The 24070-nt window shown below is 43.3% G+C and overlaps 1 protein-coding gene across 2 annotated transcripts in view; it reads right to left on the reverse strand.

The window, feature by feature from the left end:
• The window catches only part of LOC136945938 (prickle-like protein 2), a 45574-nt gene extending 21922 nt beyond the window's left edge, over positions 1 to 23652 (reverse strand). Inside the window, exons 1-2 of one of the 2 annotated variants that reach the window (XM_067240073.1) lie at positions 23620 to 23652; positions 22879 to 22958 (exon numbers count right to left, since the gene is read on the reverse strand). In XM_067240073.1, the coding sequence (XP_067096174.1) occupies positions 22879 to 22958; positions 23620 to 23652 (113 nt within the window). Of the gene's footprint in view, positions 1 to 22878; positions 22959 to 23619 lie in introns of those variants that run through there. The other variant, XM_067240074.1, reaches the window with a different exon arrangement.
• Positions 23653 to 24070: the final 418 nt, after the last annotated feature.

The raw sequence follows: 24070 nt of genomic DNA on the forward strand, positions 1-24070 counted from the left end.
CACCAAAAGAGCCCACATGGCAGAACACACACACACACACAGACCAGACTCAATGAGCTAAAGGGGTACACTTGAAGGAAGGAGCATCTGTGGCCCACCTGAGTCTCCAAATCCCACTCATACCCTCCCCCCCTCAGGTATACAAGTCAGTAGGGGCAGTGTCCCCAGGCTGACTGGGGGAGTCAGGACAGGACATCTACTGTGAGCAGCAGCAGCAGTAGCAGAGCATCAACAGAGCTCCCAGCAACACCTATCAGAGCCCCTTCGGGAGGACTGACATTCTGGAGAGGTGACATCTGTGGTTTCCTCCATGTTGGATAACTCTCCAGTATGTGCTGGGTGTTGTGACTGTGTCTTGTTATGGCTCTGCAGTGTGCTTTTGTGTGAGGATGGGGCTACGTCACACTGCTCTGTGTAATGACTGCACTCTGCAGGGTACATACCACTGCAGCTCACAGCCGTTCTTCTCCCTTTGTTCCTAGAATACACAGGATTACAATCCAATCCTACCTGTATCAAAGAGCTAACCCGGCTAAGACTTTGCTAGTGTCATAATGAGACCCTGCAATTCCTTCCAAACTGGTGGTAGTTTCAGTAAAGAAAGACTCCAGTTACATAGGCTGGGTCTAGCGCCTGGAGGATCAATGGTGGAATTGTGTGCTGAGGAGGCAATGATCAAAAGTCAGGTTTTAGTAGAGGAAAAGAACATGGATGGACCTGGACCCATGAACTCTAACTCCCATTATAGTGTACTCAGGCACAATGGGGTCGGCCCATGGGCTCCTGTGGAGGATCAACTGTATCTTGCTGTGGATAGATTCTCAATGAGGAGAACATCCTGCTCAGACCACCTCAGATCATTTTTATAGACCTCCGTCCAGATCGATAGGTCTGAGTCACCATGTGAAAATGCCCACTGGCCTTGTAAAGGGAGTGGATGGTTATATTCTGTAATCAATGACAGTGTCTTCACCTTGGGGGTTATGGTGTCTGGAACAGGCCAAATCATTATAAACTGCAGCTGTATGCTACTGAATTTCTTGTCTCTCCATCTATACTGTTCGACATTATCAACTGTATGAGAAAGGTCGTAGAGCATCAATTATTAAATGGCTCGGTTATGGTATGTTACATTATTAATAACCTTAGCGTTAACCACACACACACGCACACACACGTTTTCTCTCTTTCTGACTCACACACATACCTACATCCAGTGTCATATTGGTCTTAGAACAAACCCGCTCTCAAACAGACACAGCAAGTATGACATGAAGGTTTAGAAAACCTGTTATATGAACCATAATTTCGTTCACCAAGACATTCCTTCCACAACAATGGTCTAGCTATGACGTGCACCAGAGGACTGGACCATCTGAACTAGCAGTACAGCACAGTCACACAGACCCACAGTTCAGCACCACATGGGGCAGAGCTGTCAAGAGCTCTGGTTCTGAATCCTCCCGCCCACCCCTCTTCAATCAGCCCTGTGCCACCAAGGGAGGAGGGCGGGGGGGGGGGGGGGTGATGGGGGGGAGGCACTCCAGTCACAGTGGGAGAAAGATAAAGGGAAAGAAGGAAGAAAGGAAGGGGGAGCTGGGATAAAGGGATGTTCCGGGGTCAGTGTGGACGGCCTGGGGAGCTAACATCACAGTGACTGACAGGCACACAGAACAAGCAGCAGTTCTGGAATCAAACATGCAACCAGAGCAGCACACCTAAACCCCAGTCATGTGACACAGACCCTGCTTCTCTGGGAAAATCCCATTTGGGATATAGCCAACTTCACTTACGCATTTTTCTGTTATGACTGTGAATTTGCTATTAAGCAGGTGACATTCCATGTTTACACAAATTGACACCTAAGGAATTCCGAGCCAACGCACTTCCCTTGATAAACAGACATAGTCTGCTATCAAAAACACGCAGTACCTGAGTATACCAGCAGCAGCTACAAGTGTTTAGTACATAGATGATCCAGACAGTGAGGTCCACTGGATCAGTTAGCGATCTGGTCGCTAAAGAAGAGACTTTCAGGAGAGCAAGTTGTGTGTGTGTCTACAGAGGTAGATCAATAGATCACAGCATTAAACCAGATAGTCTAATTTACAGTGGCTCAGATTCTTCGGGTTTCTCTGCATCTGAGCTGAGGCGCAGATACCAAGCTGCTGCTGCTCCCTCCCTCCACCCACTCTCTCTAACACACACACATGCACATACACGCACACACACGTTCACACGCAGTAAAGAGAGGACAAAACGAGACTGATCCAGCCCTGTAAATAACAAACCTGCCCAAATCCCTAAAGTGTTTGTCAGTCAAGAATAACAAGCACACCCACAACAACAAATCCGCACACACACACACCCTGGATGGACAAACCATGTTGAACTTAATGGACCAAACTTTCCACGCATTCCAGAAATGTAAAAATTGTAAAAATGTAACCTTTTACCATCATTGTAAGCACACACAAAAGCACAAACACTTGCTCGTATCAAAACACAGCTGCACTGATAATGGATACAACCATCGCAGATCAATCAACATCCCGCAACCAATCACAACAAAGAAAACAAAAAAGAGAACACTAAAAACATAAAAGTTAAAGTCTTGCGTAGGCAGCTTAGACCATGGAAACCTTCAAGCCTTCCTCTACCTCTGCCTGGTAAATGCATCAAGTTTGACGGTGAGGTTGAACTAGCGCTTGTACGAGTAGAGAGAAGCAGAGACTCACCTCTGCGGATGGCTGGTGCAGTGTTGTTGGCTGGGTGCTGGTCTGAGGGGCTGGAGGAGAGGCTGGGGCTCTGACTGTCACAGCACCGTCATGGCAGAGGAGAGGAGCTGCTCAGTTCACTGCTCACCTCACCAGCTCTCGGAGAAAAACACCAGTTAAGGCTCTGGCTCTGCCTCTGCCTCTGGCTTGCTCACAGCAGCAGCAGCAGCAACAGACCGAGGGATGGCTGGGGGCAGCAGACTCTGCGATCAGCAAGTCTCTCTCTCCACCTCTCAATGTTTCTCTCTCTCCCTCTCTCTCTTTGCTTCCCTCTCTCTTTGTCACTGACTCCTCTGTTAATCTATTGCCTTCACGTGTTCTCTCCCTCCCTCACGCTCTCCTTCCTCCTTTCTTTTTTATTCCCTGGCTCTGTGTCCCTCCTCAAGACTGCTTAAATGCTCGGGTAGCAGGGGAGACAAAATGCCTGAAAGCCAAAAAGTGCGTGGAGTCTGGCTTCTGCTTCCTCTCCATGAGTCTAAGCATGGAAGAAGTGTGCGCGTGTGTGAGTCTGTGAGTGCATCGGAAACGCGAGGCATCAGGCGCCACACTGAGTGTGGGAGAGAAAGCTACTCCCACCCTTCCACCCCCCCTCCTGCCTGTTGGAGTGAGTCATCATGTTCCAACCAATCCCAGCACAGCGGACTGCCTCTGATTAGAATCACAAGGGTATTTATTGAGGCTGAGGCTCCTGCACTGCTATCCCGAGGAGAAGGGGATGAGGGAGGGAGACAGAGAGGAATAAAAAAGAAAGTATTACACATGCTTGTAGATTTTTTTTCTATGGGTGGTTACTGGCAGTGGCAACCTATGAACCTTTCCTGTTTACATTTACATTTAGTTATTTAGCAGACGCTCTTATCCAGAGCGACTTACAGTAAGTACAGGGACATTCCCCCGAGGCAAGTAGGGTGAAGTGCTTGCCCAAGGACACAACGTCAGTTGGCACGGCCGGGAATCGAACTGGCAACCTTCGGATTACTAGTCCGATTCCCTCACCGCTTCCTGTTACTGGCTGACTCCATCCATGCACTTCCACAGCAAAAAGCATACAGTCTCTATGTATCACACAGGATGTTGAGTCACTTTCAAAACTTTCAAAATCTCAATCTCAATGATCTGCTTCACCACTCTGACAAAAACAATAAAAAAAGAACACTGCAAGAAGCTGTCTTGACCAGATATCAGAGCTACACTGTACACCATACAAAGCAGGTTGTTGGCGATAGTGTACTATGCTGGGAAGAATTATAAAGCTGGTCATTGTAAACCTTCTGTGGTGGACATAAGCTTTTTGTCATTCATATTAGACTTTTTAAAGTGGATCAGTACCACTGACCCACAACCCATATGTCCCACTGTTATTGGAATATGTCTCAATCTTAATCTATATCTTTAAAAAGACTTCCAAATTCTGGTAATAAAGCTGATTTCAAATCCAGTTTGGAATTACGCTTGTTAATAGATTTTAGCAAGAAAGGAATATTCATGTGCTATAAATCATTTCTGAAGAGTTCCCCAAATAATTTTATTTAAATTCTTGATTTAAAGAAAATCAAATGAGATGTTCCAGAAGGCGGTGGAACTTCAGTAGTGACTCAATAACAGATGTCAAATACTGTTTAAGACAGAGCTGAAGCTGGTCCCAATAATGGAGAGGACAGCCCACAGATCACTATCAATCTACCTCTCCACTGCTCATCACTGTGAGGGAAGACAGAGAAAGTGACAGAAGAAAAGAGGAGAGACAAAGAGAGAGAGAGACAGAGAGAGAGAGAGACAGAGAGAAAAACTTGGGTATTTGATGCACATAAAAGACACCCCTCTGATTACAAAGCAGAGGAGCATTCTCTTTTAATCTATTTTTGTCTTCAAATTGTTGTTATCTTCAAATACAATAACTCACCTTATCTGATAAAGAAAATGCCCAACCAGTAAGAAAAGGCTTCAAATTGAGAACTAGCTAGACCATAAGATGAGTCAGAACTCATCCTAGGTCAGTTCAGACCATGGCTCTCCAGAATGACAGAGCAGAAGAAATCACCTCCCTAGCCTACCCTGGCTATATTACTGTAGCCTTACTGACCCTCCATTGCAATTGACTCTGGTTACAGCCTGGCTGACGACTGTAGCCTTGATCACAAAATGGCTATCTATTCATGGTACACAGTGGTCAAACATGGTCTCACAGCTGTTTTCCATTTGCTTCCCTTTTCATAAAAAAACCTTAGACAATCATTCTGTACAACCACTGTGGAATATTCGTCGCTTCATGCTTTGAAACAAAGCAGGGAGGAGGGCAGCAGCAAAATATATCCCTGCAAAATTTTGGACGGCACAACAGTGGCTGGAGCCTACAGACTTTTGCATGACAAACATGTAAGATTGGAATGCACCAGCTTACAGTTGAGAGCTGTTATATGCACATGTGAACCAATGTTAAATGTAACTCGGAAATAGTTAAGTTGTGGAACTTACAATCTAGTGTTGACTAGTAAGCTATATTTGGGTTTCAAAAGTTACATACAATGCAGGTCACAGTGTTACGAAATCAAAAGCGAAAATTCGCTTCCATTCCTTCTTTCAAAATGTTGATTTTATCCCCAGTAACAGCCAGTCGTGAAGTCTAGTGGGTTTGAGAGGATGTGGATTGGCTTAACTTCCTCCTCAGCCGTCCTCAACTTCCCAGCCCTCCTCAACTTCCCAGCCCTCCTCAGCCCTCCTCAACTTCCCAGCCCTCCTCAACTTCCCAGCCCTCCTCAGCCCTCCTCAACTTCCCAGCCCTCCTCAACTTCCCAGCCCTCCTCAACTTCCCAGCCCTCCTCAGCCCTCCTCAACTTCCCAGCCCTCCTCAACTTCCCAGCCCTCCTCAGTCCTCCTCAACTTCCCAGCCCTCCCCAGCACTCCTCAACTTCCCAGCCATCCCCAGCACTCCTCAACTTCCCAGCCCTCCTCAACTTCCCCAGCAGTCCCCCCTCAGCGCCCCCGCCCTCCCCAGCTCAACCCCAGTCTTGGTCTGTGATGTCAGGCTCTATCCAGACAGCCCCATGGTCCCCCAGGCTGCCCCAGCTGCAGGTGGTGAGGGGGGATCTGAGTGTAGAGGTCAGCTTGATATAGGTCACAAAGACTGAATCAAATCAAGCAGCGACCACTGTATAGTCTCACCACACCATCTTTAATACAACTAGCTAATCAAAATCCTTTGTATTTTGACCTACAATCATAGAGCTGGGCCAATCAACCTGCACCTCAACAATTGCCTAATAATCTCCAGCCTGTAATTGGCTGATTCACCTGTTCTCCTGTTTCTGATACTCTTCCTATGTCACGTATCAACAGCTAAGTATTATATTCTTTTCATTCATTTCTAGGTAATTATCATATAACAAGAAACTTTGGGTGAAAAACTTGGTAACTTCTTGGTTTTATTTAGGAATATATCTGTCTGATCCTGTCTGCCTCAATAGAAACAAGGAACCAGTCTTAGACAACAGCATATCAGGAAACAAGAACGAGAGGATATTGTCTAAACAGTGTCTCCCGTCTGGGGTGATGACACCCCATATGGGATTTTCGAGTCATTCACACACTCATAGACACAGGCGTGCACACATCCGCACACACACTAACACTTACACATGCAAACCCACACACATACACTCACTCACTCACTCACACACACACACACACACATACACACACACACACACACACACGCACACACACGCACGCACGCACACACACTACACTTCTAGATTTAGGCAATCCGCCCACCAGGCACTTCTGTTTCCTACCCCGCTAATCCCACATCTGATGCACATAAAAGACACCCATCTGACTACAAAGCAAAGAAGCATTCTCTTTTAATCAGTTTTTGTCTTAAAATTGTTGTTATCTTCAAATACAATAACTCATCTTATCTGATAAAGAAAATGCCCAACCAGAAAGAAAAGGCTTCAGTTGAGAACGAGTCTAGCTAGTTCAGAACTCATCCTAGGTCAGGTCAGACCATGGCTCTCCAGAATAACAGACTAACCCACACACATACACACGCACACACACACACACACACACACACACACACACACACACACACACACACACACACACACACACACACACACACACACACACACACACACACACACACACAACAGTTCTAGATTTAGGCAATCCGCCCACCAGGCACTTCTGTTTCCTACCCCGTTCCCCAGGGGGGGACCTGCTCATCTGTGACCTCATCACTCAGTTGATACCAACCTACTGGTGCTAAGAGCTCAGGTCAGCAAGAGCCATTCTGGAGCCACATTCCCTTCATCAAGCAACCCAGTAACCTCCCTCTCCCGAGGGGACCGTGGGTAAAGAAGCATGGGAGTTTCATCTCCTCCATCACAGTCACTGGACAAGTCTAATGTCAGAAGATGACAAATGTATCCAGCCCAACACCTGAGGTTCTTTAAGTAATAGAAAGTAAAGATGTGTGTGTGTGTGTGTGTGCATGCAAGTGTCGGCGTGTGCGTGCTTGTGAAAGAGAGAGACAGAGAGGAAGAGGAGATTAACAGTTACATTTAACAGTTAAAACTGGGCTTTCAAATGACTTGCTTCAGACAATCAGAGTGGGAACACTATTCCAGTTTTTTGTGAATTGCTAAAATGCTAAACACCATTCTCTGAAACAAATTCTCAGTGGCCTAAACCTACATGAACTACATGTGAATGTAGTTTTGGCGATTTGGTTTTGTGTTGAATGTTCTGAAAAAATGAGTGAAGGTTTCAAGAAACGTTTTTTTGCAATTGTGAAAAACTATTGAGCCCATCAGGCGTGTGGAGAAGTTGGAGACGGTGCGAGAGAGTAATGGGGTGAGTCTATTAGAACCTTTGTCCTTTCTTCTGTCCATTGATTTAATCACATGCTGAGTAGAAGCAGATAAGCAGGTTTCTCATTCCTCACTGTCACAGAGCCATAGCCTCAGACACAGGGGGAAAAGTAATACGTAAGAGGATATTATTGCCAATCTCAATGCAACACAATACTACAACCACCTTCTCAAACACTAAGTTGTTCAATCAGCAACAATAGCTGTACAGCAAATCTCAAGTGATTTAAAAGGTCATCTCACTCCTACTACAGCTTATTCACATTTTCATGGTCTATCTAGGCTGTTGAGGAGATGTTGTCTGCAATTGGGTAGGAATACTTTGTTTATGTTTGTCATGTCCAATAAATATGTCTAGTTGGTTATATGTTTTGACTGTACAGCACTTTGGTCGACATAAGTTGTTTTTAAATGTGCTTTATAAATACATTTGACTTTGACCTTTTTCCACCACAGGTTTTAGTCATTCAAAAATTGCATTAGACATAGAGGCATCTGTTGTTCCTCTGAGACAAGAAACAATTCACACCTTCGCACTATGGGTACAAATACAAAGACGGGGCCTGGATAACGGAGGAAAATTCACACATAAACAGAGACAAAAAAACATGTTTTGTGTGTGGGTGTGGGCTGAGTCACATGCTCTGATTGCAGGCTAAGAGAGTGGTCCTTAACCACAGAGGTGCTCTGCTTTTTATATCTGACCCTCACGCTCCACGAAAAACAACGTCATTACACCCCAGTGCTACTATTACACCACCAATGTGTACCACAGAGTGTTTACTAGACACTGTCATTACACTGTCCCTGCTTTTTGCAATACTTCATGTCCTGTCGATTCAAAAGTGTTATCAGTTTATTTCTAAATCCTGCAGGCATTTTTGGTGCAGCCATCTAAAGCAGTTAGCCACAGGACGTGGAGATGGGGCTGGGCTTTTACCGTAATTAAATCAGCACTGACGCTGATATCCCTGTTACACTCATATCGTCTGTGACAGGGTGCACTCCTCCATAGCTGCTGAATCCAGTCTGTAGGCATATGGATCAGCTGTCAGTACCTCAGCCTAATCACCATGTCCCTCAATTGAGAACAATAACATTATAAGTATCAGCTGTGTTCTGCCCATTGACTCTATCCTGTTATCCGGGAATTCTATAATTCCTTTCCAGCGTTTGCATGTCCTGGTCAGATCCCTGCCTGTTTTAGTTTTTTTACACCCTGATTTAGCTTGTTGTTTTGGATTCAATATTGGTGGTCTTTGAACTCTTGCTTGTCCTTGGATTCTGAGCCTGCCTTCAGTCTTTGTACATGTTGCAGTGTGAATTATTAAACCTTCACTTACTGTTTCTGGTCTGTGACTGAGTCCTTCCAGCCCAGTACCCGACGTAAATAAACATACCTTTGACAGCCTGGTGTGAAAGGTTCAGATTCCTATGATGTTGAACATACCACTGTAAACTAGAGGAGACAGATGACTTCATACTCTTGATTTACATTGAGGTCTTGATTAATACATGCATTGGTATGCAAGTGTAGAGGACTGGAAATACTCCACTTTGGTGTTTACGAGTACATAACACAATATTCCACATACACTTCCATCCACACGTTCAGTGAATGGTTCATAGTTCTAGTTGAATGGGCTTGGGAGGGTTCAGTCCGGTCAGTGTAACAGGTCAGGATGGTCACACAGGAGGGGAAGGTCACACAATTGATTGTGATGTTTTTCAATTCTGTTACTTGCAATCCTGCGTTGTGTTTCTTGAATATAGAGTGGAGGATGAGGTTGTGTGGAGAGTGGACTTCATTGACACCACAGTTGCTAGTAATGTCAATGGGTCTCTCCCTCTCTCTGATCTTTACTCAGTTCAAACATAGTCTAACAGGGAGTACATTTGAAATATTGTTTGGTGATGAACAGTGCCTTGTGAAAACTGCCTAGAGGACAAACAATCTCAAAGTATTATCATTTAGTGGTGTTGTACTCATAAGAGGGCCTACAACCCTGCTCAAGACTCCGTTTTACAGTGTGTTGAGTGTATGTTCCACATGAGTCATGTTACTTTAACTGAAGGCATTGGAAGAGAAGGTCATCACATCGCAGTGACAATGGCGTATCAGGGGTTAACTGGGGATCATAACTACCCAAGCATGGACTACTAAGAGCTTTCAGGATATGCCTCTTCCCTTCCTTAGTACTTAAAAGCTGCTCTGCCACAACATACAAATAAAAAAAGAGAAAAAAATAATCCACTTTCATGGGCCAAAAAAAGCATTTGGATCATACATTCAAGTAAACAATGAGACTTGGTTAGCATTTTTTTCCCATGGTGAAATCCATAACACACAAAGGATGCACAGCAAATAACAGACATTTAGTATTTAAAGGACATAGAGTCCCAAAAACATTCTTGCTGACATAAATAGGCACAAGTAGAAAGCCCTTAAATCTCCTTCTTGTGAATCTAAACCTCCCTCCCGTCTCCTTCTCACCTCCCTCTTGTCTCTTCTCAACACCTTCACCAAGCCAGTGTCTGACTGTCCACACACAGTCCTGACAGGACCTGTTCAGTAAACAGAGAGTGTCCAGAGGGATGCCATGCTCCTCTAATGTGGATGAAGGCCTGTTGCAGGCAGACATCTTTATATCTGATCTCTCTTTATCACAACTCCACGGGAACCAGGCTGTCATAAATCTTCACCCACAGATATCTCAAGGCCCGACAAAGGAAGGCTAAAATATACACACACAACATACAGAAACAGACAAGCAAAAATACAGACACACACACTCATGGACACACACACACACACACAGTGTTCCCCTACTCCCCCAGCTCGAGAGGATTGATGCTTTTCTTCTGTCCATCTCATTTTGTCATGGAATAGCGAGGCAATCTATGAAGCCTTTCTCTATTCCAAGGAGATGAATTGAAAGTAAAAGCAGTGGAATTATGGACATGGCCTCGTATGGATGTGGGGCTGTTATTCTCTTTTAAACCCTCCCTCATTGCCTCTCTCACATGAAAATCTGGAAAATCAAGACTACGCCATTTATCTGTTTCATATCTAAGAGAAAGTCTCTACACTACACTATTAAAAATGAGCAAATTCACCTTTTGTTGAAAAGGAATATTAGACTTCATGAGCCATGGACCTTGTTCCCACTGTTGTATCAGAACAGTTAGCAAAATCTAATCACAAAGATGAAAGAGGAGGGTGTGCAGCCTGGTTCACCCACAGTGTTGGCTGCTGCAGGCCCAGTCCATATTATGACAAGACCCACCGGCTCTAACTCCCGCTGCATGCTAATTAGTCAAGACATTCAATGACAAATTAAATAATACATTTAGTGGAGGATATACGAGCCACATTGGCAGCATGAGCAGTCTGCCCTCTAATCCAGCTTATCTATTGCCCTTTTCACAAGATCCCAGCATCAGAGCAAAGACACACATGGGGACGACCTCCCTCTCTCAACACGGAACCAGACTGAAACCATAAAAACCCGCATCAAACCCCTAACTTTAAGACTGTACAAATGAGGAAACCATGTTAGCATAACTTTAAACCTTCAAAATGCCAGCCACTGTCACACTGGATCAACACCACATGCAGTAATAATTGTAGAGGGGAAAGTCATGAAAGGGCATCAGATTTCACTCTGTTATTACACAGCCAATCTGTCCTGCTCCATTGAGCCACATGGGTAATAAATCAAACATAATTGAACTCTCGCACACAGTGAAAGCTCTGACTTGGCACAGGCTCAAAGACAAAAAACACAAACACTTTAGAGACATGACCCCTCAACCATGTGATGAACTCACCTCACGTACATGACCCCTCAACCATGTGATGAACTCACCTCACGTACATGACCCCTCAACCATGTGATGAACTCACCTCACGTACATGACCACATGGAATGTATTCTTTGTCAGCTCAACACCTGAGAATATGGCTAATATGGCTTGGTTCTATGTAGGAGATAGATCTTTCTGTTACCCTCAACACCATTTAGTACCCTCGAGGCTGTCTGTTTCACTACCTTCATATTTTAAACATGCGTCTGCAATCATCAAAATCTCGCTTCAGTGAAAAAGCGAATGAGAACCTTTGTTAGGTTCCTTTGGTTATCATACCTACACACACACACACACACACACACACACACACACAGTGGGATACATTGCCGATAAAGAATATACTTTATATGAGGTGATTAAAAAAACTTTTCAATTAGTATTTTGATTTCTGTGTGTTGAGTAGCTACAGCAAGACATTCCTTTATAAACAAACAAGAATAAGGTCAGAAAAAACATAGGGAAGCCTAAGCAACAGAAATGGGTATATTCAATTCAATACATTTCATGCAAAGCTATTTGAATATCCCAATTTCAGTATTTGATTACATTTTCATATTTCTGAAACCAGTAGAGAGAGAGGCAGGGTGAGAAGCTGTCACTGATACAGCCGAGCATCTGCAATCAGCCACTGCTTCCTCCCTGAGCTACATGGCCCACCAGACACACACCACCATTCTCCATCCCCCCAGCCTCTTATACATATTTATCCTTTTTCCGAATCTTCTTCAAGGAATACTTTTTTTATGTTGATGAATAAATGTTTAACTTTATGATGGTAGGAGACTTCAAAAGACAGTGTGGTAGGAAGAAGGCTTTAGGGGAGCAAGAAACCCAGCGTGGTCTAAGTTATGATCAGTTCTCCCTCAGCCATCCTCCAAATATGAAACAGACAAACAGTCTACCACTAACAGGCAGGACACTCTCAAAACTAGAAAGGCCATCGTGTATACTCAGTTATTCTTCAAAGAACTATTTTGGAAGCAATCAAATAAAAGAAAAGATTCACATGAGAAAACACTACACATGTGAAAACCGAGAGAAACAGTGAAGGCACACACAGTAAATGGGTCCTTTTGTTCCAGTATGATCCTTCTGTGATCCATCTGAGACGACCGCCCAAACCACATGATCCAGCCATAATCAGGCCCTCTGTCCATGGAACGTACCCTGCTCGCCGCAACTAACTGCCTGGCTCTCTATAGGGCCTATACAGCACACACATATCATCTGTGTGTCTGTCTGTCTGTCTGCTAGCTACAGCCAGAGTAGCTGTAGGAGCCAGCACTAATATCCCCAGACACAAACACACAGACCTCAACAGGAGGGGCTGGAACTGGGATTACTGGTATTTAGCAAGACCTCTCAGCTTGGCTCAGATGAACACAGTGTCTGAATCTCACTTCAACAAGGTCCGCTACCAACAGAAGAATTATGGGCTTTGCCTACACTATCAGGACATGGCAGCTAGCAAGCAGGAGGTGCCTTGTAAATCCCTTTAACAAACCCACAAAAACAGCTGATGAGCTTGTAACAACACAAATCCTTTCAGATGATTTAGAGTGAATTCAATAAAATACAATTACAACCGGTCTCTATACGGACGGCCTGTACTGCCATGTTGGTAAGCTGTGATAGACTGTGATAGAAAGACTGAATAGTGTAAACATTTACTGTGATGCACCTAAGTACTATTTGATTATGTTAGCATTTGGGTTATTCAGAATCTATTCCTAGCAATCGAGGGATTATTGATAGGCATATCATATTTTTGGCAATATCCTTTCAGAGGAATGATCTCATAATGATTGTGTTATTCAGTGAGTGAGTAGGCTGGTTGAGGAGTGTGTGTGCGCGAGCGTGTGTGTTTGCGTGGGCAGATGCGTGTGTTAAAGCAGGCGTATGTTCTGTGTCTCTGAAAAGGTTCGATTCACTTCACCAGAAGTTATATATGTGATCATGAGGAACATCACAAGATCCTCAGCTTTCATCCAAAACCAGCAGAGCATCTTCTCACACACACAATCACAGGAATTAAATATTCATCTGAATCAGCTTTGATCAGCAAGCGTACACAAACCCACGGTGCATAATGTCAAAGCATTTTCACCCTCAGAAGACAGAGAAACACAATCTCAGAGACCTCCACCATCTCTGACCTATATACTGTAATCACCAGCTCCAGCAGTCATTCTGACACAGCTGCATGTGAACAGCCATGTTCTATGTTCCCTGTGTGTGGATCATGAATCAACATGTCCTCCTCCTACTCCAAAGTCTTTCATCTGATACAGGGAGATGTAGATCCTTACACTGGCTCTAACACACGTACACAAAAAGCGTATAGGGAACAAATGACCAAACACTAGTTACCCGACACCCAAGATGAAACCAGGCAAGTGCTTATGCAAATGCTCGTCTCTACTTTCCTCACATGTTAACGGGCGGCTAGAGCACCTCTCTTCCCCTGCCTGGTGAGCTGGTCAGAACCTGATCATAGGTTTCTCATCACAGCTAATCTCATCTGAGCCCTCTGGCCCTGATGGGGGGCCCTGGCCCCCACCGACTCCTACCTGCTCATACATAGACTTAGATCACAACACAGATTGGGTCTGAAATTCACAACGGTCTGACCTTAGATTTCTCCAGAACCTCATGTAACACATTAAACTCATTAAATGCATACTTTTATCCCTCCCTTTCTAGTGAATGCAAAAGCATGACATGTTAGCTATTTTATCTATAGCACAGCTCTCATCCATTCTCTCTCAGTGAGAACTCAGGGCTATAAGAGCAGGGCCACAGATGGAGTTAACTGCAAAAGGGTCCCCTCCCCACCCTTCCCCCACAGAGCCCAATCCATCATCTGCTAAACAGACACTGGTGTCTACACCAGGTCCTCAAGCTCATTAGAGAAATGAGAGTCTTAATTGGAAATCATGTAACTGTTCCATGATGTGTGATCCAACCCCCTGCTGTGCATCTCCTGGCATGTGAGCAGAACAAACCAGGCAGGTCTGGGGGGGCTCCACCAGGATGGCTACTGTCTGTATGTCCATCCATCTTCCTCTGCATTCTACGTCTACTATATGGAGATAATCTCAAAGTACACAAGATGGCCAAATGTCTGTGCTTTATTTCTTGTGAACCTAGAGTTGTTAAAGACTGTCTGCATTGAATGGATACAATGTAATCCTCTGCTTCACTTCCAGGTGACCTACACTAGCACAACCAAACACACACCAACTAGCTTCAAACACTCCCCGAGTAATTGTCTCATTCCCTTGATAAGACCCATATTTTCTCAGAACTATAGGATTTACAAATAAAATAGAGCATAACTTGGGGTATGAGTGGTTCTAGGGTCCTCAACACACAAAGGTGCATAATTAGCAAGGAGACCAAACAAACAAGCCCCAAAGAGCATCCACCAGTAGGAGACAAACACACTTGGACGTCATCAGGCTTCTATCCAATTAGTCTTGTTGAAGTTTATGTTTAACATTCAGTCCACAACTTCGACTGTGCATGACCTGGGCACTGATTGTTAAAATAACTAGAAGTCAGAATCATGGAAGGAGGGAATGATTTACATTTTTTCTCAATTGTTTACACACAAATACTGGTACTTGAGACACAATGACCACAACATGTAACTCATGCACCAACCCCATGAACCAATTCTGCTAAACTACAAGCACAATTCCTGCTTTACACTCAAATTGCAGTTCTAAAACACACTTTTTTCAAAACACTACACACAGTTCTCTGCATTTGGCACAATTTTCATGAAGAAAATCTTTTGTTTTCACAAGGAACACACTGCCATTCAAATACGCACTCTGACTCATCGCAAGGACAAACACCTGTCACACAGTTTTACAATTAGCAATCAGAGCTTTAGCATAAAAGGGCAACAAGTGACCTCTTCTGTTTTTGAGCAATGGATGCCAACATTGGAAACAGAGGCAGAGGAGTGAGAGTAAGAGGAGGAGGACGGGGAGGACGAGGATGAGGAAGGCCAAGGACCATAATCTCTGATGAGATCCGAGCCGCTTTGGTCGACCATGTAGTCAACCATGGTCTAACAATGAAGGAGGTTGGGCAAAGAGTACAGCCAAATTTGAGCAGGTACACTGTAGCATCCATCATCCGGACTTTCCGAAATGAGAATAGGTAAGAAATCTACTCTCACTACAAAATTGCAGTAGGCCTACTGCATATCAATACAGTACTCAATGAGTACAGTAGTACAGTATTGCCTGTGGACTGTTCTGTAGGACTGTACAAATAAAGTATGTTTCAAGTATTTGGGAAATGTATTCCTACTTTGTATTCCTACACAGTATTTACAGTATTTTACTATTTGTTTGGCAGAACTGAAAGATTACCAACACAAGGTGGTCGGGAACATCTTCTGTCTCCTGAACAGAAAAACTGAAATCATGAACATGGTCCTAGAAAATAACGCCATAACATTACGGCAAATACAAAGAAAAATAATAATAATGTAACTGTGTACACTATACAGTAAATGATTATGTTGTTTTGTATGTAGAGCACTGTATGTGCAACTTTGTGTTGGTTGGGATGTACACTGCTTACATTGTTTTTCTGGGAAAAATACGTAAAATATATTTGTTACCGTGTATTTCTGTGATCTGAGTATAAAAACAGTATTCTCAATATTTTATAACACACTGAACAAAAAAAGGCCTAAATCACTATGATGATAGTGTTTTACATTGAGCACATCAGTGTTCAAATGGTTCTTATAAATGTCGATTCATATGATGGGTTGTGTGTGTCATTTGAAGACAAAATACCATTTTGAGAAGAAATAACATTGTTTTGAATGTAAAGTTTAATTTTGCAGGAGAAGTGAGGGGTTTTGCCCATTGTGTGTGTGTTTTCTTGATTTGTGTGTAGAGTTCTGAGAGTATGAGGTATGCATTGAGAAAATGTGTGTAACCAATCGAGAAAAACTGTAAAAGGGCAACAGGTGACCTTTTATGTTTTTGAGCAATGGATGCCAACATTGGAAACAGAGGCAGAGGAGTGAGATTAAGAGGAGGAGGACAGGGAGGACGAGGATGAGGAAGGCCAAGGACCATAATCTCTGATGAGATCCGAGCCGCTTTGGTTGACCATGTAGTCAACCATGGTCTAACAATGAGGGAGGCTGGGCAAAGAATACAGCCAAATTTGAGCAGGTACACTGTAGCATCCATGATCGGGACTTTCCGAAATGAGAATAGGTAAGAAATCTACTCTCACTACAAAATTGCAGTAGGCCTACTGCATATCAATACAGTACTCAATGAGTACAGTAGTAAAGTATTGCCTGTGGACTGTTCTGTAGGACTGTAAAAATAAAGTATGTTTCAAGTATTTGGAAAATGTATTCCTACTTTGTATTCCTACACAGTATTTACAGTATTTTACTATATGTTTGGCAGAACTAAGGGAGTCAGTTGGCTGAGCGGTGAGGGAATCGGGCTTGTAATCCGAAGGTTGCCTGTTCGATTCCCGGTCATGTCAACTGACATTGTGTCCTTGGGCAAGGCACTTCACCCTACTTGCCTCGGGGGAATGTCCCCGTACTTACTGTAAGTCGCTCTGGATAAGAGCGTCTGCTAAATGACTAAATGTAAATGTAGAACTGAAAGATTACCAACACAAGGTGGTCGGGAACGTCTTCTGTCTCCTGAACAGGAAACTGAAATCATGAACATGGTCCTAGAAAATAACGCCATAACATTACGGCAAATACAAAGAAAAATAATAATAATGTAACTGTATACACTATACAGTAAATTATTCTGTTGTTTTGTATGTAAACCGCTGTATGTGCAACTTTGTGTTGGTTGGGATGTACACTGTGTACATATATGTAAAATATATTTGTTACCGTGTATTTCTGTGTTCTGAGTATAAAAACAATATTCTCAAATATTTTACAACACACTTATGTATGTACTGTCTGTAGTAAATGTAACACTGAACAAAAAAAGGCCTAACTCACTATGATGAATGAAGAAGAAGTGTTTTCCATTCATCATAGTGTTTTACATTGAGCACATCAGTGTTCAAATGGTTCTTATAAATGTCTATTCATATGATGGTTTGTGTTTGTCATTTGAAAACAAAATACCATTTTGAGATTAAATAACATTGTTTTGAATGTTAAGTTTAATTTTGCAGGAGAAGTGAGGGGTTTTGCCCATTGTGTGTGTGTTTTTTTGATTTGTGTGTAGAGTTCTGAGAGTATGAGGTATGCATTCAGAAAATGTGTGTAACCAATCGAGAAAAAGTGTAAACATCCATGCTAACAGCCCAAAGAAAGCTAGCACATTGGGGCTACCGGTAGTGTTGTGGTTAACTATCTTACATATGTGAGCCAAAAAGGCCTAAATCTGTGCATCTGCTTAGCATGTGAATAATGTGATATAATGAAAAACAGATTACAGAGGGATGGTGAATTGTGTTGCTTTGATGCTGTCTCTGAATGAGAGTGTGCAGATGAGAGCGTGGGAGGACAGCACAGTGTGTGTGTGTGTGTGTGCTTGCATGTGATGGGGTGACATTTGGGTTCACAGCAAGGGGTCCAACCACTCCAGCATCTGGAGCAACTCTCCCCCCCCCCCCCCCCCCTCTCTCTCTCTCTCTCTCTCTCTCTCTCTCTCTCTCTCTCTCTCTCAAAACCCCAACCACAAAACAAAGAGAAGCAAGCTCCAGTTAAAATCTCACCATTACCTTGGGCTCCAGTGCAACAGAAGACATAGTTGTTACTGTAGGGTGTCTACATATGCAAAAAAACTTGGCTGTAACTTAGTATTTTGGCTCAGTTCATTTGGCTGTCTTGCAGACTTGACAGTGCCTTGTGCATGTGTGGGTGCATGCCAGTGTTTGACTGAGGACATTGTTATACACACTCCTTGGGGTTGCAATCATCCCACAGTACAGGGCCCCATCACCTTGGTAACCAATCAATTCAAATACAATGAAGTACGACCAAGGTGACTGCTAGGCCCACTTCACAAATCAACTTATGTAGAAAAGACCAAAATGAAGGTAGTAATCAGTAGATCACCTACATGTAGACTGTACAGCAGATGATACACTTGAAATCTATTCAGATTTACAGTTGATGAGAAGAAATAGAAATTGACAAACCAATGTGAAAAAATGAAAAATGTCACGGAAAGTAAAAAGGTGTCAGGAAATAGTAGAATGAGAAATGAAACAGGAGATCAGGGTCTGAATGATGTCCCCTGCTCCTGCCTGCTGGGGGGTCAGCCTCCCATCTAGAAGGGGATTTCCTGTGTGCTCGTTTCCAGCCTGTGATTGGGTGTGAAGCCTCCTCGGGCCAGGGAGAGGTACAGCAGCGCCACTCTGGCTCCAACAGAGCACTTATAGATGCAAATGAATAAACATTTGAAAAGACACACAAGCACACACCCCTACACAGTACAGTACATACTGTTGCACACACACACACACACACACACACACACACACACACACACAAACAGATTACGTAACAGAAAACACACTAAACAAGAAATAGGAACAAATACCCACCAAACCCATCCATAGACCAATGAGGGCACCTTTTCTGTTTCATCTGAATGAGTCATATCCTGGAAGCCAATCTGACAAAAACACCAACACACCAACACACCATCTCCTACTGAATTTTATTTGTGAGAAAAAAGGGAGGGCAGGAGAAGAGAAGGGAGCAAAGAAGCCAAAGACAGCAGAGGCGAGCAGAACAGAAGAGGACAAGAGAGGAGAAGAGAGGAGAAGAGAGTAGAAGAGAAGAGAGGAGAAGAGAGGAGGAGAGGAGAGCAGAACAGGAGAGGACACGAGAGGAGAAGAGAAGAGAGGAGAAGAGAGGAGAGCAGAACAGGAGAGGAGAAGAGAGGAGAAGAGAGGAGAGCAAAACAGGAGAGGACAAGAGAGGAGAAGAGAGGAGAGCAGAACAGGAGAGGACAAGAGACGAGAAGAGAAGAGAGGAGAAGAGAGAAGAGCAGAACAGGAGAGGACAAGAGAGGACAAGAGAAGAGAGGAGAGGAGAAGAGAGGAGCGGTCCTGTATAGTCTGATGATGTGACTCACTCTAAGACTTGAGCTAATGAAACCATAACAACATGTCTGACCTCCTTTAGCTCCACACCTGGAGGTGACTGAGTGGTTCTGATTATTGTTCCAGACACACACGCCCCTCTGGAGGACAACACACAAGGGGGTCAAAAGAAGATTAGGATATTACACCTCAAATTCAACACCTCTCTGCTTTACGTTTCATATATTGTTGTCTGAATATTAAGAATATGGCACATCATTTCTTTCTTAATCAAAATATTTAATGTATGGTAATTGTAATAAAAGCCATTCTTCCCAAATTAAAGACGCCTCAATTGATAAGGCTGAAATGAACAACCCTAAACTCAGTTTAAAGACCTTTAAATCTTCGGCCAACTATGAACCCTTCAGTATTTTTGTCTTTGTGTTTTATTTATGTGCTTGTTTGTGTAAGTGCATGTTTACTGTATGTGTCAGTTTTATGGAGTTCAACCAGCTCTCACAACACAGGCAAATAGTACCGTCTGCTGGAGGAGATAATACATTGCATGGATTCATACCTCAAGATGGACACAGTACATATTCACCAGGGGATTCATTTATAAAGTGTGCACATGCGTACGCAAACTTCTATGCACATTTATGAGAACAGAACTTGGCGTGAGACTATGCAGATACCCAGCTCCAGACCAGGCGTATGCAAATCTTGAAGAGAAAAAATGCTGTGTGAAATAGTGACACAATATGTCCAGAAGAGAAAACACAATCATATTTGTTCTAGGTACCTTATTCCCTGCATCTTGTGTTAATGCATAACATATTACGCACACTATCATATAATATCAATATCAGGTTTTTAAGGACCCTAGGACACCAGATTCAAGCCTCAAAGTCACAATTTCAAGCAAGCATAGTTGATTGAAATAGGCCTAAACACGTCCATTATTGTGGGCCAAATTTTATCAACAACAAACCAACTGACATTCATGAGAGACGAAGTGTGGAATGTGCAATGTTCTAAGTCCGTGTCATAGTGTTCCTTCCTGGTTACCGGCCACTCAGCGAGAGAGTTCTCGTGGGCTGGGTGAGAGAGCGCCGCACTCTGCCCACTGATTTGTCCTCTGGCAAATATAATATGCAAATGAAGTGAACAGTTGTGTATGTCAGGCCTGGACTTCACAAGGTAGAGGAAAATAAGAAGAGATGGACAGAACAAATACTGGATGGACAATAATCTGTATGATGGCCTGTATATTCTTGCCATGAAAAACATAGCACTTGCTCCAGAGGGGGTATTCCAGAAAACAGGTTATGCAACATAACCGGGTAAGTTAACCCACCAGCTGATTCACAATGTTGCAGCAACCTACTGGCAATGTTGCTACAATGCTGGGTGTCATATGAGGATTTAATTTACCCGGGTATGTCGCATAACCTGTAAAATATACTGCAATATCATCCCAAAAGGAAAGGACAGGTCACTTCTTTGACTCTGCTTCTGACTCACAGTAACAAGGTCAGTTGAAGATGGTCAGACTACCAGGAGTCTGGACACCATGGTTGAATTCGGTCCTATTCTGTGTCTTCTTGTCCCTTTAGTAGAATCATCATTCTTTCCATCATTCTTTCCATCCATCCTCGTCTTCTCACCGAGACTGCTCTACTTAAACCTCAGATCCAACATGGCACTCTTCATCCCACCTCCCTCCTTCCACACACTCCTTCAGGTCTCTCTTTCTTTCCTCCTGAAGACACCAAAACACCCATCTTGTTCCCCAATCAACATCACCAACAGCCTGGGCAGCTGTCTCTATTCACTGCACTGTGACACACACAGACGCCACGCACCGCTAGCGTCTGAGTCAGGAGAGTCCATTCAGAGAGCAGACACTGTGGCTCTTATGCTCTGGATGTTCCCTAGGGAGCACAGACATGGTCCTGCCTTTACTCTAAAGCCTGTTCAGAGTAGCATACAAGGAGCCTCTCAAAAGGGACGTCTCTGGTGTCAGAGCATGTAAAGAAGAATCCAGAGAAGAATTTAAGCGATAGCCAGTCCAACTGAAACAGGTGGGTGCCCAAAAAATGATGTGACAATAGACATCAAGATGGAGAACATGTCAAATGAATTCATCAAAACGTTTTCTGTTTTCTCATCACAAAAACTGGATTATAGGGGTAACCAAGGGATTGTGTTGTTTTAAGTCATTTCCCTGTGAAAGGTAACTTTGGGCTTGCCGAGTAAAGCAGGCATCTGCATCTCCAGGGAGTAAAGGCAGTTCACAACATTAACTCTAGAAGACAAAGACAGCTTACTCATACTGCTAGTCTTTCTGTGGTCTCTCATGTACGTCGGAGTTGCTTAATAAAAGAAATGGGTGTGCTGTGTGAATAAGTACTGTATGTCTGTCTGTCTGTCTGTCTGTGTGTGTGTGTGTGTGTGTGTGTGTGTGTGTGTGTGTGTGTGTGTGTGTGCACTCAGTGCAAGCCATGTTCTGAAGGTTCGAGGTCAGGACCATCTTCAGTCCATCTCAAGCACGGCTTTAGCATGACCACATCTCCCCAGAATCACAGTCCTCTCACACTGCATCAGCAGAGTATGGGACGCCTCATGAGGACAACACATAAAACACCTGGACAGTCCAAGTCTTATCTGATCAGACTAGCCTTAGGAGCCTATAATGTTAATGTTGTATTCATGTCAATTCAACGCCAGGCCTGTAGTAGGCTACCAGGTCAGACTACCATACACACAGTCAATATACAGAGGCCCACATAAGCAGACAATATTCCATACATGACTTGACATTAAGTTTAAAACCTGATTTGCAAATGGGCTGTCTTTGACCTTAAGGGTTCATACTGACCCCCATCAAGTCCTTTCTGAAAGCGAGCAAGAATAATGCAGCAGTCAACAGTGGACTGTGTTCATTCAAGTTTTCCCAGGTGAACTAACAGCACTGATGTGGAGGCTCCTAGGGAAGCACTGTAGAGTTTCTGGAAATTACTTGAGTGATCAGTGATTTTTGTAATACTGATACTTGTGATACTGTACCAATTGCACAGACACTGCGTAACCATGTCAGCTAAGCTGTGTGCACAATCGCCCACAAACAGTTTTAGCAGATGATTCACATCATAGAAACAAGTAAACACTTCTGTCATAGTACTTCTGAAACCTCTCAGAGTATCCCATCTGTTAGGAGGATGGAGAGTTGCTTTTTGTGGGTTGCTTGACCTGAACATTAAAATTGGAAATGTCCCGTATAGCCATACCTCCATCTGTGCAAAGCGAATCCTGGACACTGGTCTCCACACACACTACAAGGCTGGCCCCTGTGTGCTGCATCCAGGAGCTGCAGACGGAAGGGGAGGACAAAGAGGTGAAGAAGGAGGATGAGAGTATGAACATCTGAGATATCAAACAGATAAATAAGTTTACCAATCATTCTAAGGAGTCATGGGGTAGTGGGGATAAGGGTAACATGGGGGGTTAAGTGGATACTAATAGAGGGATACAGGGTTTAAAAATGTTTTAGGTTGCTTTTGTCATTTTGTACTGCTTCTTTTTGTCCAAATGTTTAAAAAAAATTAATCAATTATTTCATCAATACCTAATTTTGATAAAGACACAATGCATGTGAAACAATGTTGTACACAAATTGTTAATTTGAAAATGTTCTTGATTGACTTACCGTACCTACAGGTCAATGAACATAATGAAACTACTCAAGGATTGCGTGACAGAACTATAACTTTGTAAGAGACGCAGTCTTAAATCCAAAATCGTTTTGGAATCATTTTAACAGAATAGATACATAATGGTTAATGGAATTTAATAAAATTCATAAAATAATTGTTTCCCAATCAGGGTAGGTAAAAAATAAGTCAATTATTCGTTTTACCCCGCTTTTTCACAGTATCTACGTATTGTAGCTTCGTAAAGTCAGTGGTGCGCACAACATGATAATATTATCTTGCGAAGTCCATCTGAAGTAAGAAGGCTGTTAAACTTACCAATACGCTTGACTGTCTTTTTCTTGACCACATCACGGACGTGGTCTCGCTCCCCAAATATATTGTGGTGATCAAACTGGACGTGTTTGAAAATGCTGTCACTTTGGGTAGAACTGCGCACATCCAAGGAACTGATTTCAGAAGTCTGGAAAAGGGCTAAATCCTCACCTCTGCTGAATCATGACAAGCTGTAACTGATATTTTAGAATCAGGAAATCATTCACCAACCGTACAAACGAATTCATCTTCATCACTCCATATAGCTACCGCCTGCGTCCTCTGTTGTCACCCTCCCTCTCCTCCCCAGGCAAGTTCTGTCCCCCCCCCCCACACTAAGTATTTAGTAGACATATTTTCTGATTCCACACGTTGGTTGGGGTATCTTGGGTATTTGGTATTGGGTATGGTATTTTGAAAGTGTAAATATTATTTATATCGCTGTTGATGTAGG

This window comes from Osmerus mordax, chromosome 7 (assembly GCF_038355195.1).
Source record: "Osmerus mordax isolate fOsmMor3 chromosome 7, fOsmMor3.pri, whole genome shotgun sequence".
NCBI lineage: Eukaryota > Metazoa > Chordata > Actinopteri > Osmeriformes > Osmeridae > Osmerus > Osmerus mordax.